At 43.6% G+C, this 17,216-nt stretch overlaps 1 protein-coding gene across 1 annotated transcript; it reads right to left on the reverse strand.

Moving 5' to 3' along the window:
* Positions 1-232: 232 nt before the first annotated feature.
* LOC127226726 (60S ribosomal protein L24-like) lies at positions 233-4,593 on the reverse strand. Its single transcript, XM_051190836.1, has 4 exons — positions 4,432-4,593; positions 1,807-1,943; positions 1,293-1,356; positions 233-347 (listed from the first exon to the last, which is right to left on the reverse strand). Exons 2-4 carry the CDS (start codon positions 1,863-1,865, stop codon positions 243-245), a joined length of 228 nt encoding a protein of 75 aa, XP_051046793.1. The 5' UTR covers positions 1,866-1,943; positions 4,432-4,593; the 3' UTR covers positions 233-242.
* Positions 4,594-17,216: the final 12,623 nt, after the last annotated feature.

Here is a 17,216-nt window from a genome sequence, read left to right on the forward strand (position 1 = left end):
TTGACCAGGCTGGCCTTGAATTTATGAGATTTGCCTGCCTCTGCCTCCTAAGTACTGGGATTAAGATTTAAAATGTGAGACTATGGCCAATAAGAAATGGAACATTTTTAGATAGGTATTGAATATAGGAACTCAGGCAAGCTAAACATACAGTCGGTGGCTGTATCATTCCCTCCCCAAATACAACACTTTTTGTGGGAAAAAAAAATCAAATATCAAAACAACATCTAGCAGTTAGATCTTTATTTGAAACTCCAATCTACCAAGTTAGCGTTTTCCACCAACTCGGGAGCGGAGACCTTCACAGGCTTCACAATCTTTTGTTTAGGTGCTGCTTTTGTAGGGGCCTGTAAAAAAAAAAAAGTTCACTGACTTAATTTAACTGCATTATTACCAACTTCAAAGTAACCTATGATTAAAGTTCATTTCCACCATATATAATAGACACTATCACAGATTGGACAGTAAGTTAACTACGAAGTGTGGGACCCTGAATTTGTTAGTAAAAATGGGATAGTTCTGAAGGACATTCTGGCTGGCTTTGAACTCTTCCTGTCTCCACTAGGACTAGAGTCACACTACGTACTATACACAGCCACTTAAGAATATCTTGGGTGGGGCACACCACAGCAAGCATGTAGGCAACTTGTGGGAATTAGCTCTACTACATAGGGTACTTAAAGATCAAACTCAGGTCACCGGGCTCTGCAACAAGTGCCTTTACGTACTGAGCCATCCTGTTGACCCAGAATGATTTTTTATTACACTTGAGGGAGCAGGTTCTTACATGACACATGTTAAAGTCAGAGTACAACTCACAGTATTGGTTCTTTCATCTTGTCTGTCCCCATGGCTAAATTAGGGTTGGTAGCAAATGCCTTTACAGGCGCAACCATCTGCCCACTCAAGAACGAAAAACTTAACTTTTCTGGCCTTAAATCTTTCAACCAATTGAAAATTATGTGTAAACTCACTGTACTGATAAACAGTGTAAAATTACTTCAAACAAAGCCTAAAAACTCAAAAGCCTAGCTGTGCACAAGGGACCATGCCCTAATGCTAGCTAGGCAGCAGGACTGCCTATCCTTCAATTGAGAAGTCTTTTTCATAGTTCTAAGCCAGACTTGTTTTATTATAGTGGCACATCTCAAAAGACTCACTAGAAACTTTGAGATATAACTACCTGGAAATTAGCTATAACCATTTCCAGTAGAAACCCACACCTGAAATTTACTAGTCCTTGTATTAAAGATAAAATTTATTATTGTTAAGAAACCTAAGAACCCAATTACCTTGGCAGCAGCCATTGCTGTTTTCTTGGATGCCTGCTTAGCCTTTTTTGCTTCCTTGGCAGCCCTGTGGGGTCATAAGCAACATTAATTAAGCCAAAGACTTTACTCTTTAAGAACACAACTTATGGTAAAGGGCTAGAGTTTTGGACAAGCAGAACATACACATATACATATATACTCCTTCCCCATATTTGTAAATAAAATCAAAATACAGAGCCAGTCTCAATGGGACAAACCTAGTTACATAACCCTTGAGGGCTGTGGCAGGAAGACCATAAACCAAAGGCCAGAGGGGTTTCACTAGGGCAGCTTAGCAAATTAGCCGTAAGAGATCCAAAAGGTCACTTTAACATATGAAACTGTACTATGATTACTGAGTTAACAAATTATTTAAAGCATATAACTGCAATGTGCTTCTAACAACTGACAGTCTCATGAGATTAGGTTCCCCATACCAGAAAAGCCATCTAGTCACCACAGTAGCTCCCATGTTCATGGTAGAGCACTGCCTTACCGGATAGCCTGCTCTCGCTGGGCTTTCCTGACTTCAGGTTTCTGATTCCTCTTGGCCATGATATCAGCAAGGGATGCACCCGTGATGGCACGCTGGAATTTGACTGCTCGGCGAGTTCTTTTCTTCTGAATTTCTTCCTACAAGGCAAAGATTATGACTGATCAACCTTACTCAATGACTTTGGAAGTGGAAATTCAAATGGCTTTTTTTTCTTCCAGTGTGTATGTGTGTGTGCTGAGACAGATTTCTGTGTACTACTGCCACAAACCAGTGTTGGAATTAGGTGTGTACCATTATGCCTGGCCCCTTGGGGTCAAAGGGCTCTTAAATTTAATAACCAAGTTAACTCATGCCAATTACATGAAATAACTGCTTCCCAGGTTAGGAATTATTTTAACCTTGTATTACAAATCATGACCCCCTTTGCTACTGAAAAAGACAAAAAGCCTTGAATTTTCAGTAAGAATTGTTCACTTCAGGAGTTGGTACTTAAAAATGACTTTGAGGGTAGAGATGGCTTATCATCAGTAAGACTGGCTGCTCTGGTAGCAGGGGCCAGATGTTCTCTCACTTCTGAAGACACCAAGCACACACAGCCATCCAGGCAAACATCACACATAAAAATAAATCTAACAGCTGTTATAACAACGATTTAAACAGCCTGGCAGTGGTGACACACCCCTTTAATTGCAACACCTCGGAGGCAGAGGCAGGCTGCTCTCTGTGAGTGCAAGGCCATCCTGGACAGCCAAGGATATACAAAGAAACCCTGTGGGGGGGGGGGAGGACGACACCAAAAAACCATGATTTTAGCAAGACTATTTTTGCAGACTTAAATCTACTTATGAAAAGGGCATAGGAAGAGAATACTAAAATCTATCAGAAACCCATTTGCTGTGGATTCTATACTGGAAGCCTATACTACAGTTACTGTGGGAAACAAGATCTCACAATGTAGACTGGTATTAGTGACACAGGTCTTTAATCTGAGTCTCAGACCGGCCTGGACTTCACAGGGAAACCCTGTCTCAAAAAAAAAAAAAAAAATTTTTTTTTTTGCAAAGTAGAAACCCAGAATTTCTCACCCCAAATCCTTCTTAAAATAGTAAATTCTCAATTTCCCTCTCCTTACATTTCAGTCTACCAACCTGCCTAAATCTAGGACCCTCATAGAATCGAAACCACGGGATTATCCTTTTGCCCAGCCTACCTAAGACCATGAGAAAACAGATTTACAATTCATAAAAAGTAGCAAAACCTATAAAGTAAAACTGACAATTTTTTATGGTTGGTGGTCACCAGGATCTGCATTAAAGGGTCACAGCATTAGGAAGGCCGAGGAGCACTGGTCTAGTCTATTTCTTCAGGCTATTTTAGCATTTCTGCAATGCTGGCCGTCTTTCACCCTTTAAAAGGCTAAATATCCCAAACCAAAAACTTGTGGTCCCTCCATGGTGAGATATGAAGCAACCACCACAAATGGAAAAATTGCACTGCTGAGTTCATGACTGTGTTTGCTGACAAAATACAGGTCTAGCAACACTGCTTTTCATCACTGAAGTATCTTTGGACACGCAACTATTTTTAAGAATCCCAAAGCAAGCCAGCAGTGGTGACAAATGCCTTTGATTCCGGTATTTGGGAGGCATCGTTCCAAGATAGTTGGGGAAACAGAAAAACCCTGTCTCAGAAAAGTCTGAATCAAAATAAACCCAAATAGACTGGGTGTTGGCATTGGATACTTTTAATCTCAGCACTTGGGAGGCATAGGCAGGTGAATCTGAGTTAGAGGCCAGTCTGGTCTAAGAGTTCCAGGACAGGCTCCAAAGCTACACAGAGAACCCTAATAAAACAAAAGTCCCAAATAGAAAACTTTCTAGTTTCAAACACTCAACCTATAGAATCCACGATCTCCTTTTTTGGAGATGGGATTTTACTTTGTAGCCTTGACTGTCCTCAAAGTCAATTCTCCTTTCAAGAGCTCAGAACCAAAATTTATTAATTTTGATGCTTTCATACTTAGAACTGCCAGATATTAAACTTTCTAAAATTTTTAGCACTTTGTCAGTTTAGTTATAGGAAAGTCAGGTCTACAGAAAAACCCTGTCTCAAACAACTAACTGAATTAACATTTTGAGTTAAAGGAAAGGTTTGCCACAGCAGCTGCATCGTCTTAGTTTAGCAGTATGACTACATCCTCACCAACACCTATCAGATCGCCACTGGGGCATCCAAACAGATCTATTGATTGAAATTAGAAATGAATCCTTATTTCCACTAACCTTGAACTATTTATTGATCCTCTTGCTCCCACCTCCCAAACACTGGAGTTCCAAGAGTGAGCCACCATGTCCACAACACATCTGCTACTATTTACTTACTGTAACACATAGCTAGACACTAGTAAGACCCAAACATGACAAGCCTCCTGACTACCTAAGCTGTAGTTCTACCAGCACACCTCTACCCATTGCAACACCACACACAAGTGTCTCGACAACCCAAACGAAACCTACGGAGGGGATCCTTTCAAACTTCAACACACAGCCCTGAGTCTGTACTATACAGGCGACGCCAGTTCTGTGACCTCAATTTTAAAAGGCTAGCAAGCTGTATTCCACTTACCGATTGTCCCTTCTTGTGTTTTCTTCTGTAGAGGACAGTCCAGTTTATCTGCCGAGGATTCCTTTTGGAAAGGAATGCGGACTCGCATTTTGCATTAAGAAACTGGAAAACCTGGGGTTAACAGATCACAAATTAGTCTCTCCTTTCATACAGAGTATGAGGCCGAGATCGAAAAACTCCTCATACAATTTCGTTCTAGTTTCTTCGTCTCAGCTCTGTGACCCAAGTGGCAGGTAACCGGGCAGCATCAAGCTCTCCCTCCACATTTCATCCTTTCTCAAGAGCAGGCGAATCTGCACTCGTTCCTAAGGGTCGGATGGCATTACATTTCGGAGAAAATCTGCCTTAGCCCTGCCAGACTTAGTCCTGGAGATTTCCCTTTCCCGGGGCCGCCTGGCCCACACTCCATCTGCATGCTCCCAGGCTGCCCACCGCACACGCGGGCCCCGGCTCTTCACAGGCCAGCGGCCCGGCCTTCCGGCCTTTACCTTCCCGTCAGTCCTGGCGTAGCGCCGCCCGTGTCCCGGGTAGATCTTGTACCCGCTGAAACTGCACAGCTCGACCCTGTAAGGGAAACCCAAAGCCCGTTAGGCTGTGCGCTGCAAGGAAAAGCCATCCCCGGGTGCTCTGCCGCAGGATGGAGGCGGATGGGACACGGAGAGCCGCTTACTTCATGGTGACTGCTGCCGCCCGGCCCGAGGGAAGATGGCGAAGAGAAAGAAGGAATCATGGGAAAACACCTTATAGGGCCGCGGCGAGAATCTCCTCCCTAAATTCCCGTCCTTGACCGGCGCCCTGTGATGATGTCACTTCCGGGAGTCGGTTCTCGGTTTCCTAGCAACAGCTTCCTTCCAAAATTATTGACAAGACCCTGCCCTGCAAAGGTTCTGCAGACCCCAGGAGGTGGCGGTCAAGAAGACGGGCCTGGCTTCGGTTCTGGGTCATTCCGTTTCCCGCAGGCACGTGTTCTAAAGTCTAGAGCCAGCCTTTTGCAGGGACCATGGACAAAAAGGGTGTCCCACGTGTCTTTCCTCTCTTCTAACCAAGACTGCAGACGAGTATCTCTCAAGTAAAACCTGAAGGTCACCTTATGCCTTCACCCTCAGAAACAAAATTAAATCGTAGTAGCTGACAGGATGGCCCAGAGATAGCGCGAGTGGTACGCGAAACCCTGAGTTAAATCTTCAACTTCAGGGGAAAAAAAATTTTTTACAAGTAATGTGCTTTGACCCAGGCAAGGTGGCTCAAGGTTTTTAATCCCAGCTCCCTACCCCGCCCCCCGCCCCGCAGTCCGGTCTGCATAGCAAGAGAGTGCCCGGGCTACACAGTGAGACCCTGTATCAAAAGCTACAAAGCCGGGCATTGGTGATGCACGCCTTTAGTCCCAGCACTCTGGAGGCGGAGGCAGGCGCATCTCTGGGAGTTCGAATTCAGTCTGGTCTACAAAGAGAGTTCCAGAAAACCAGGGCTCTTACACAGAGAAACCCTGTCTCAGAAAACCACAAACAACAAAAGTTGATATATCATGGAGTCTAGGATTTACCTTAAAATAACTTGAGAGGTTTACAGGTAGAGGGATGTGTGAAGAACTGGTTGGCCAAGAGTGGGCAATATCTCATTCTACACCCATCAAAATTAGCCTATTGTCTTTTCCGCCAATGGCAGATGGAGTTCTGTCTGTCTGTCTGTCTGTCTCTCTCTCTCTGTCTCTCTCCCTCCCTCCCTCTCTCCCTCTCCCTCTCTCCGTCCTTCCCTCTCTTCTCTCTCCCTTCCCTCCCCAACTCCCCTTCCCCAATAAAACTTCATTCTTCCCATGTTAAAAAAAAAAAAATTAGCCTATTGTGGTGGAGTATAAGAACAGTGGTTACTGTTACTTGGAAGTGGGATTGGTAAGGAGCACACTTTGTCTGTTAATGGTAACATTCTATATTTGGGTTGATTTGGATTAAATGCAGTTTGTTTAAACTTTGGAAATGTTCCTTACAATTTGTTCGTTGCACTGTATATAAATTTTACTTCTGTGTTATAAGGGGTCTCTTAGTTCTCTTCTGGAACTAAGAATCCTGTCGGGAGACCCAGGTTAAACAGTCTATTTAACCTTGCAAAGCAAGCACTCCAAAGACAGATTGGTGCTGAGGACAATAGAGGAGGGGGTGTGGGGGAGTTTTCAGCCCAGCCAGCTTTGCCTTGGAAGATGTAAAGACAGTTTTATGAATATTTATGAGGTTACTGGCATATTCATGAGGACAGTAACACTTCCCTCCTGTCATGGAAGACGGGACCTCCCTTTTGTGGATTTCCCCTCCCCTGTTCGCCTGGAAATGCCCACAGGAATGGGGATGGCAGCAATGAGTGGACATGCACACCCTTCCTCAGTGTACATGTGTATCCTGTGTGGCAGGAACAGTCTCTTGACCATGAGACATAGCAATAAGACCCAGCTGAGATTTTCTTGGTTGTCCTATATCTAATTCTTAGAGAAAGTTTTGAGATGTATTTATTTTATGTGTAAGAGTGTATTGCCTGCATGTGTGTCTGTGTACCATGTCCCTGCAATGCCAATGAAGGCCCGAAGAGGACGCTGACTTGGTGTTTCAGATAGTTGGAGCCACCATGTGGGAATCCAACCCATGTCCATCAGAAGAACCCATGTCCATCAATGCTCTCAGCTGCGGAGCCATCTTTTCAGGCCCCTTTTATTTTATTATTTATTTTATTTTGAGACAGGGTCTCTCTGTGTGTCCTGGGCTCCATGGATCAGAATAGCCTTCAACTTACAGGGATCCACCTGCCTCTGCCTCCTAAATGCTGGGATCAAAGGTATGCACCACCAAACCAAGCACCCATCCCCCCCTTTTTTAAAACTACAAAAGGTTCCATGATTGATCTCATAACTGTCAGTAAAACATTTTCTTATGTGTTTGTTTGTTTGTTTGTTTGTTGCAAGGACTCTTTACATAGTCCTGGCTGTCCTGGAACTCACAGAGATCTGCCCGTTTCTGCCTCCTTAGTGCTGGGATTAAAGTCTTTCACCACCATGCCTGGTTCATTTTTTAATTTTTTTTTTTCATTTTTTAAATTTAGGTTTTAGTGCTGGGCGTTGGTGGTGCATGCCTTTAGTCCTAGCACTTGAGAGGTAGAGGCAGGCGGATCTCTGTGAGTTTGAGGCCAGCCTGGTCTACAGAGCTAGTTCTAGGACAGGCTCCAAAGCAATACAGAGAAACCCTGTCTCGAAAACCAAAACCAAAAAAAAAAAAAAAAAAATTAAGTTTTAGTAAGAAAGTTGGCATCAAAGAGATCAGAGCTTTGGTGGTTGGCCTCCTGGGATCCCTCCTCCCAGCTCTGTTGCTCAAGTCTGATCTTCTAAGTAACTAAAGGCCCAGGGACACGGTCTAATGGTATTGGAGTTCCCTAGCATGCCTAAGGCCCCAGCACTGCAAAACTAAAACTCATTCACATTTAGAAAAAAAAGAAAACTAGATAATATGGATTACTAGTAAGTGCAATACATGCTGATCTATTTTAAGAGATATGTATTGAAAACATGATTTATTGATAGATGAATAGATATGTGATAACAATAAGTATAAAATGTTGGTGATAAAATCAAAGCTATATAAATGTTTACTGTAAAGTTCTTTCAAAATTTCCAGTATTTCTAGAACTTAAATAAAGGGAGCCCTCTTCTGGAAGCATCTGGTATTACAGCTTGGCTCAGAAAAACAAATAAGGAAAAAGAGAATGATGTGTTTTGCAGAGCCTGCCCTGCAATGTTTGTCTGTCCTTTTTAATAAACCCTGTTGGCTCATCCTCATGTGCCTAGTCTGTCCTTTTTGTTTAGAAAGACATTTCCCTTTTCACTGGCTAAATTCTTATTTCCATTATACTTCCTCTAGAATAGGGAACAGCAAATGTCTTCTGTAAAAGGCCAAATAGCAAATGCTTTCAGCCTTGTTGAAGGAGAGACGTTGAAGATATCATATTGGTACATATATGGCAAGGAAAAAAAACAAGTTTAGACAACATTCTTTGTTTTTTGAGACAGGGTTTCTTTGTGCAGCAGTATCTGTCCAAGAACTCATTCTGTAGACCAGGCTGGCCTCAAACTCACAGAGATCTGCCTGCCTCTGCCTCCCGAACCCTGGGACTAAAGGAGTGTGCTACCACCACCTGGCTGTGAATACAGCTTTTAAAAAATGTTTTAACCTTTATTCCAATTTTTGTACGTGGGTATATGTATGCCTGTGCACCGTATGCATGTAATGACCACAGAGGCCACAGAAGAGGTCAGACACCCTGGGACTGGAGTTACAGTCATGAGCTGCCATGTGAGTGCGGGCAATCTGACCATGGTCCCTCTGCAAGAACAATCCGTTCTCTTAAGTGCTGAGCTGTTTCTCCAGCCCCCAGTACAGCTTCTTTGTAAAAGCAAATTTTGCTAGTCTGAGAAACGGCTTATTGGATGAGTATCAGACTGCCAGTCCTGACCACCTGAGTTGGAACCCTAAGACCCACATAGCGGAAGGAGAGAACTGATTCTGTAAGTTGTCCTCTGACCCTAACACATGTGACATGGTGTGTGTGTGTGTGTGTGTGCACCTCCCTGCCTCCCCACGATAAAAATTTAAAGCCTACTAATGAAAATTAAATTCTTATTTACAGTTCTCTTTTCAGATGATTTTTTTATATTTCAAAGTTGTTTATTGCCTGACACTGAATTAATTAATGTTCATTTGTCAGTCATGATATAGAATGTGATTTTACAAAGATTATCTTTGGCTGGGTGTTGGTGGCACATGCCTTTAATCCCAGCACTTGGGAGACAGAGGCAAGTGGACCTCTGAGTTCGAGGCCAGCTTGGTCTACATAGCTAGTTCCAGGTATGGCTCCAAAGCTACAGAGAAACTGTCTAGAAAAACCAAACCAAAACATAACAAAAACAAAGTTTATCTTTGAAAAGCATCTTTGTGTGCAGATAGACGCTACACAATACTGATAGCAATCTGAGCATATAAGTTGGCATATTCATTGTTGAGCCATTCGGTGAGGCTCAGGTTAAGAGTCCCCTTGCTGGAGGTCAAAAGCAGGCTTTGGTTGGAAACAATTCTTGTCCCATAGAAAAGCAGGGTGGGGTTTATAACCCCCAAACCCCACAATCACCTCATGCCAGAGGCAGGCCAGGGTGGAGATGCTTTGGTTGATGGAAACAGTTTCTGATGTTGTAAAACAGTGGTGTTCCCATGGCTGTAGGCACAGCTGCCTGAGGATGCTGTGTTGAGCAGGATGTGGTTAGTGTGGGTTGGGAAGCTGGGCTAGATAAAACTAGGGTGAAATGAAGTCACCCTGGGAGATTCATTGCGTGAAAGTCAGTAACAGAAACAGAGGATTTGGTCTGAACAAACAAGCTGAGAAGAACATTGGAATACTATTGGATTTTAGATGACACAAAGAGTATTGTAATGAAACTTATTATTGTAGCCTCAGCTTAAGTATTTAAAGATGTTATAACAAAATTTAGAATTTACCTTAAAATAATGTGAGAGAGAAGTCTCTTAAAATAATGTCAGAGAAGGCCTGTGTGAGAGACTGATTGGGGACAAGTGGGTAATGATTGAAATTGAAGTTTCAGCTGGGTGGTGGCGGTCCATGCCTTTAATCCCAGTACTCAGCAAATAGAGGCAAGTGGATCTCTGTGAGTTCCTAGGCCAGCCTGGTCTGCAAAGTGAGTTCCAGGACAGGCTTCAAAGCAATACACAGAAACCTTCTCTCAAGAGACCAAACAAACAAACAAAAAAGAAATACCAAGTTTCACCCAAATAATTTGTATTATTCTCTCCAGTTTTGCCTAATGGAAATCATTTGCAACTGGAAATAGGTGAAAGTCCAGTTACAGAGTTAAGTTCATTCTACAATGCAGAAATTTCCCTTTGCATTTCACGGGGGGGGGGGGGGGGTCTGTAAACCCTGACGAAAGCAACAGGTGGTGCACACAGGTGGTTCCAGAACTCAGGGGGCAGAGTGCTGACATCAGGCTGTGCTCTGTTGTCTTAGTGTTTCTACTACTGAGATATAATACCGCAACTAAAAAAGCAACTGGGGGAGGACAGGGTTCATTTTGCTTGTTTCCACATCACAGTCCATCATTGAAGGCAGTCAGGGCCAGAACTCAAAGCAGGAACCTGGAGGCAGTTACCACAGGGGGATTGCTGCCTGCTGGCTTTCTGTCCAGGGCTTGCTTGCTTGCCTGCCTGCCTACCTACCTACCTGCCTGCCTCCCTCCCCTCCCTATCCTTCCTTCCTTCCTTTTTTTCCTTCCTTCCTAGTTTTACATTTATTTTACATTGCCTTGGTGATCCACACCTTTAATTCTGGCATGTTGGATCTCTGAGTTTGAGTCTAGTCTGGTGGTCTACAGAGCAAGTTCCAGGACAACCAGGACTATACAAAGAAACCCTGTCTCAAAACACACACATACAACAAACAAACACCAATTTATGTTACTACTTTTGTGTATATTTTGCCTGCATGTATATACCACATGACTTTCCAGTGCTCTCCCAGAAACAGAAGAAAACATCAGATTCCCAGATTTTGGAGCTCACAGGAAGTTGTGAGTTACCACATGGGTGATGGGAATCGAACCTGGGTTCTCTGAAAACAACAACAACACATATTCTTAACCACTAAGCCAACCTTCTAGCCTTCAACCTACTTTCATGTAGACCCCAAGACTACCTGCTCAGGGGTGGCACCACCCACAGTGGGCTAAGCCCTCCAACATCAATCACTAACTAAGAAAATGCTATACAGGCTTGGCTGCAGGCCAATCTTGTGGAAGCATTTTCTCATTGTGGGTCCCTCTTCTTAGGTAACTTTGTGTCAAGTTGACAAAAATTAACTAGCATACTTGCCACTAAATTCCTTCGTATTTTGTAAAAACAGTAGTTTTAAGGCTATGGTTAGCTTTGGGTGACTCCATCTGCCAAGCAGCATTCGCTCTATTTTGGGTGCAAATACATAGGCAAGGCAGCTCTACACTGTGCATGTAAGTGCCACCACCTAGCCCCTACCCTCCAGGCAGAGGCTGACAGATAACTATTTTTTTCTTTTGGAGACAGGATCTATGTAGCCTTGATCTCAGACTAGCCTCAAACTCGCTTTGTAGCTGAGGATGACCTTGAACTTTTGATTTGTGTCATAATTTTCGTTGTATTGCTGTGAAGAGAGACCATGACCAAGGCTACTCATATAAAAGAAAGCATGTATGGGGGGCCATGCTTACAGTTTTAGAAGGTTTGTCCATGATCATCATGGTGGGAAGCAGGCAAGTATGGTACTGGAGCAGAAGCTGAGAACGTCACATCCTGATGAGTGTGATTGGGCCTGACATGGGCTTTTGAAACTTCCAAGGCCGATTCCAGTGGCACACCTCCTCCAGCAAGGCCATGCCTCCTAATTCTTCCTAAACAGTTCTATCTAAGGGCACTGAGCATTCAAATGCATGAGCCTGTGACGGTCCTTCTCTTTCAAACCACCACATTCTCCTCCCCTCTTCCTCATCTGTCAAGCATTGTGACTACAAGTGTTGTGGTTACAGACATACGATTCCCTGCCTAGAGAATCAAACCCAGGTTTTGATGTATGTTAGCCATCCTTAGTCTCTTTAGTTATTCTTTTTTAAAAGACCTTTTAAACAATTCTTTTGTTTTTAATTTTACAGGTTATTTATTTATTATGTCCAATGATGTTTTGCCATGGGTGTTGGGTCCCTGGAATCGGAATTCCAGACAGTTGCGAGGTGCCATGTACGTGCTGGGAAATGAACCATTTCTCCAGTCCCCTAAAACATTTAAACAATTCTTATGTGTATGAATGTTTTGGCTGTGTGTTCCACTTTTGTGACTGTTGCCCAGGAGGCCAGAAAAGGGTGTTGGATCTGCTGGGACAGGAGCTACAGATGGTTGTGACCACTATGTGGTGCTAGGAATCAAATGTAGGTCCTCTGGAAAATCAGCCAGTATTCTTAACTGTTAAGCCATTTCTACAACCCCGAAATTTTTTTCTTTCTTTTGAGACAGGGTTTCTCTGTGTAGCTTTGGAGCCTGTCCTGGAACTAGCTCTGTAGACCAGGCTGGCCTCAAACTCACAGAGATCCGCCTGCTTCTGCCTCCTGAGTGCTGGGATTAAAGTTGTTCACCACCAACACCTGGCTCACCCCTCCCCCGAAATTTTAATTTCAGGTCATTTTGTGTAAAATGAAATGTAATTCTTTTGATCCCCCCCCCAGTACAAGGTTTCTCTGTGTAGCCCTGACTGTCCTGAAATTCACTCTGTAGATAAGGGTGGCCTCAGGATACACCTGACTCTGCCTTCATAGTGCTGGCATTAAAGGAGTATGCCAGCACCACCCACCTGATTTTTTTTTTATATATATACAGTTGTAGTGAGATAGTCCTTCTGTAGCACTGAACACACCCACTGGGGGGTGGAGCCATGGGCGGAAGTGACCTGTGGAAGGAGGTCGGAGGGGGCCAGGAAGGCGCTCTCTTTTCTGGCGTGACTCGGACAGGAGAGGATCGGGTTGAATTTCTTGGTGTTCATCTGTCTAGGTTGTAAGTTATTTCTCCCTGAATAAACATCTATTGGCCCTATTTGTTTATCCTGATCCTTATTTACCCCGATATACAGTGTTCTGCCTGCATGTTGGGGTGAACTCCAGATCTCGTTATAGATGGCTGTGAGCTACCATGTGGGTGCTGGGAATTGAACTCAGGACCTCAGGAAGAGCATCAGTGCTCTTAACCCTCTGAGCCATTTCTCCAACCCCCCCCCCCACCCCCGGATTCTTTAAAAAAGGATTGTATTTTATCTGTGTGAGTGAGTGAGTGTGCACACGTGTATGCAGGTGGCTGTGGCAGCAAGAAGATGGATCCTGGGAGGCAGAGTTCCAAGTCACCTGATATGGGTGCTGAGGACTTAAATCCAGTTCTCTGAAAGAGCAGCAAGTGCTCTTAACTGCTGACCCGTCTCTCCCAGGCCCTCTATCTATCTATCTATCTATCTATCTATCTATCTATCTATCTATCTATTGATGAAATTTGTTGCCAAGACTGAGTTCCATCCCCTACACCCATGTGGTAGGTGAGAACCAGTTCCCCCAACAGTTCTTTGACCTCTACGTGGGCACATCAACAACTTCCTTGACAACTTACAACCATCAAAGTTAGACTTTTTTCTTTCCGACATGATAAATTCAATCCTAATTACCGAAGCACCCTCATTTGTGTGGTAGACTGCAGTATCCACAAATGTATCCAGGCCCGGTGGCAATGCTAGCATTCAGAAGTCTGAGGCAGGACTATTTTAGTGAATTTGAGGCCAAACTAGGCTGCAGAGTAAATCCTTCTCTCAAAAATCACACAAATGCTATCCAGTCCTGTGTTGACTTGGTCTCTTAACTGTGTTATCTGAGCTTTGTATATAATCCTCTCCTGGAGCCTTGTCGGAAGTTCCCGTGCACCATTACGAGTCTGCTTCCTGAGCTCTTCTACCTTTCAGCTCATCTTTGTTATGTGGGCAGTTGAACTTTTCTAAACACAGGTTCCTTTGTGGCAGTCTCTCAGTGAAAGACACCAAATGAAGACGAACCTAATGAAAGATGGGAAGTTGACAGAGGCCAGCTTGTGTGTGGCCTTGGGAAGTGGAATTTCAAGTGGGAAGTTTCTGAGGGGAGATTGATGTGATTAAAGAGCATTGTCTTGCTTGGATCATTCCCGTAACAGTGGGCAGATGAAATTGGGAGACAGAGCTGAGGATCAAATTCACAGTGCTGAAGGTAGAGTCTGGGCTGCAGAGACTTTCTGAGCCCTTTCTGAGAGGCTTGCAGGGTTAATACGTAGAACTCTACAACTCATTCAGAAATTGCAGGGCTTAATATTCAGGCAATTTAGTTAAAAGGTTAGTGGTTTGATTTTAGATGTCAAATTGGTGCCTGAAACACAAAAGCACGTCTGCTCAAGACTGCAAAGAATTGCTGGGTCATTTGATATCTAACCTATGGGCCCTTTCCCCGAGGAACTCCGGAAAGATGAATCACACAAAGCTCTCTCCCAGCCACGATTGTAAACCTGAAAAAAAAAAAAAAAAGTCTGTGCTCCCAAAGTACCTGCACCCACTAACATTCCTGGGTCTCCTTTCTAGACAATGACTTTGTTAAACAGGAGAGATCCGGAGCCCTCCATTTCCCCCTCCCAGAACTATAGTCTCCACAATCCTCAAAACCCATTCCAGGTATGAAGGAATGTCAGGGTTGTCAGAATTAAAGTGGGGCACCCTTAAAGATGACAAAAGTAAAGCAGGGTGTTGGAGAGATGGCTGCACTTGTAGAGGACCTGAGTTTGGTTCCCAGAACCTATATTGGTGGCTCACAACCACACTGACGGTCTGTCCTCTCTGGCCTCCATACACACACACACACACACACACACACACACACACACACACACACACACAAATAAAAGATATCTTCAACAGTAAACTGGGATAGTTGATTATGTAGGGGAAGGTTCTTTGATAATGTTACTAGGGGGTTCTTTCTTTTAGGGGGGGTCTTACTCGTCTTTACTCAGACTTGGAAGTTTAAGGACAATTTTATTAGTATTTGAAAGAAAGAAAACAACAGGGCAGGCAAACTGTAAATATGAGCAGCTCCTGGGAGAAGTGAGGTAGAGAAGAGGGAGAGAAAGCTATGCCCCGCAGTATGGGGCAGAATGGAGAAAGTTGACCAAGAGATCTGACTGCCTCTAGAGTGCCGTCTTAAAGCTGTGTGCCATCACACCCAGTTCGGTTAACTCATGAGGGAAGCAACAATAATCAGTATGTAATTAATGTTCTTCTCTTTTGGAGCCATCAAAGTGTCATATCTCCACTCAGGATCAGAGGCATCCCATTCTTTTTACCAAGATGAAAGGGTCTCAACAAAACCTGGCATCTTCGATGTCTCCTAAGGTAACTATAACATCCCCCCCTCAAAATACTAACCAAATACTAAAATAATTTAGGAGGTGAGACGAAATCAGGAAATAGGTCCTGTCCATTCTCAACATGCAAATCTAGAGGTCCAACTCCAGACTGGTTCACCAGAAGGGATAAACTGTGAACTGGAGCTGTGGTCACACTGTTAGGTGTGTATCTCCAGGAAGGGATGCTTATTTAAAGGAAGAGAGAACAAGAAACCAGTCCAGCTACCAGAATTTCTTACTGCTTTTTTTTTTTTTTTTTTTTTTTTTTTTTTAAAGACAGGGTTCTCTGTGTAGCTTTGGAGCCTGTCCTGGAACTCACTTTGTAGACAAGGCTGGCCTCGAACTCACAGAGATTTGCCTGCCTCTGCCTCCGGAGTGCTGGGTTTACAGGTGTATGCCATTCTACCATCGCCTGGCCAGGCATCTCTACTCTTGATCCAGGACAGAAACCTAGAACATTATGGCTCTGGCCAAGGTCAAGAGAAGAAATTTTACTTTGGTGTTTGGTTTTGCTCGTGTTCTGCCCTAAAATGATGACTTGTTTTTGTTACTGGAAAATTTGAGAAGTCCTGCCAGAGCTGCCACATGTTACAGGGGAATGCATGGAGTTCTTAGTCTCCTTAATGATAGAAATTAAGAACAGACCCCAAAGGAAGCTCAAGGATGATTTTGCTAGAGTTTAAAGACAATATCTAGGGATGGAGAGCTGATTCGGTGGTTAAGATCACTTGCTCTTGCAGAGGACTAGGTTTGGGTTACCAGCACCCACATGGTAGCTCACAGCTGCCTGTAACTCCGGTTCATTTTTCAGCTAGAGTTCCTCTGTTATGTAGCTCTGGCTGTCCTGAAACTCACTATGTAAACCAAGCTGATCTTCAACTCACAGATCTGCCTGCTTCTGCCCTCCAACTTCTGGGATTAAAGGTGGGTCACCAGGCCTGTCACACTTTGTATTTATACATAAAAAAAATATATGACTGTTTTCCAAGGAAGGGGGGAATCCTTATTATTTCTTCAGAATAATAATAAAAAAAAAGTTGTCTATAAACTGAACCAACAGGAAACAGAAAAGGTCTTTAAGAGCAATGATGTCAGAGAAAAAAGGGGAATCCAGGGAAGAGGAAATGCTTTTAGAATCATGTGCCCAAAGAGTGGGACCAAGTTACTGGATTTTCCTGAACAGAAATGCCCAGCCTTTGGAGAGGCCCTGCTAGCAAGAGTGGCAGTCAGTGTGTACACAGGCTGGTGAAAAAAGTGGGAGCTCCCTTTCATCCCTTTCAGCTACCCAGCTACCTTTTAAGTCCTAGCTTAATTTCCACGTCCCCTATAAAGACCCAAATATTGTAATTTCCACTATCTATCTTACTGAACTCATACTTAAATCAAAAAAGGATAAGCTTGTGCCCTTCTAGGCAAAGTAAGTATTCTTCACTTCGGAAGCTATTTTAAAGAACTTCTTCTTCTTCTTCTTCTTCTTCTTCTTCTTCTTCTTCTTCTTCTTCTTCTTCTTCTTCTTCTTCTTCTTCATCTCCTCCTCTACTTCCTCCTTCTCCTCCTTCTTTTTTTTTTTTTTTTTGGTTTTGTGAGACAAGGCTTTTCTGTGTAGCTTCTTTGGAGCCTGTCCTGGAACTAGCTCTTGTAGATCAGACTGGTCTCAAACTCGCAGAGATCTGTCTGCCTCTTTACATTTCTTTTGAATACTCCAGAAAAAGTTCTGTGCACTTATGTATCAAAAATAGTCCTTGCTCAAAAGCTCTGTTAAAT

The sequence above is a fragment of the Phodopus roborovskii genome, unplaced genomic scaffold, assembly GCF_943737965.1.
Source record: "Phodopus roborovskii unplaced genomic scaffold, PHOROB, whole genome shotgun sequence".
In the NCBI taxonomy this organism is placed as follows: Eukaryota; Metazoa; Chordata; class Mammalia; order Rodentia; family Cricetidae; genus Phodopus; species Phodopus roborovskii.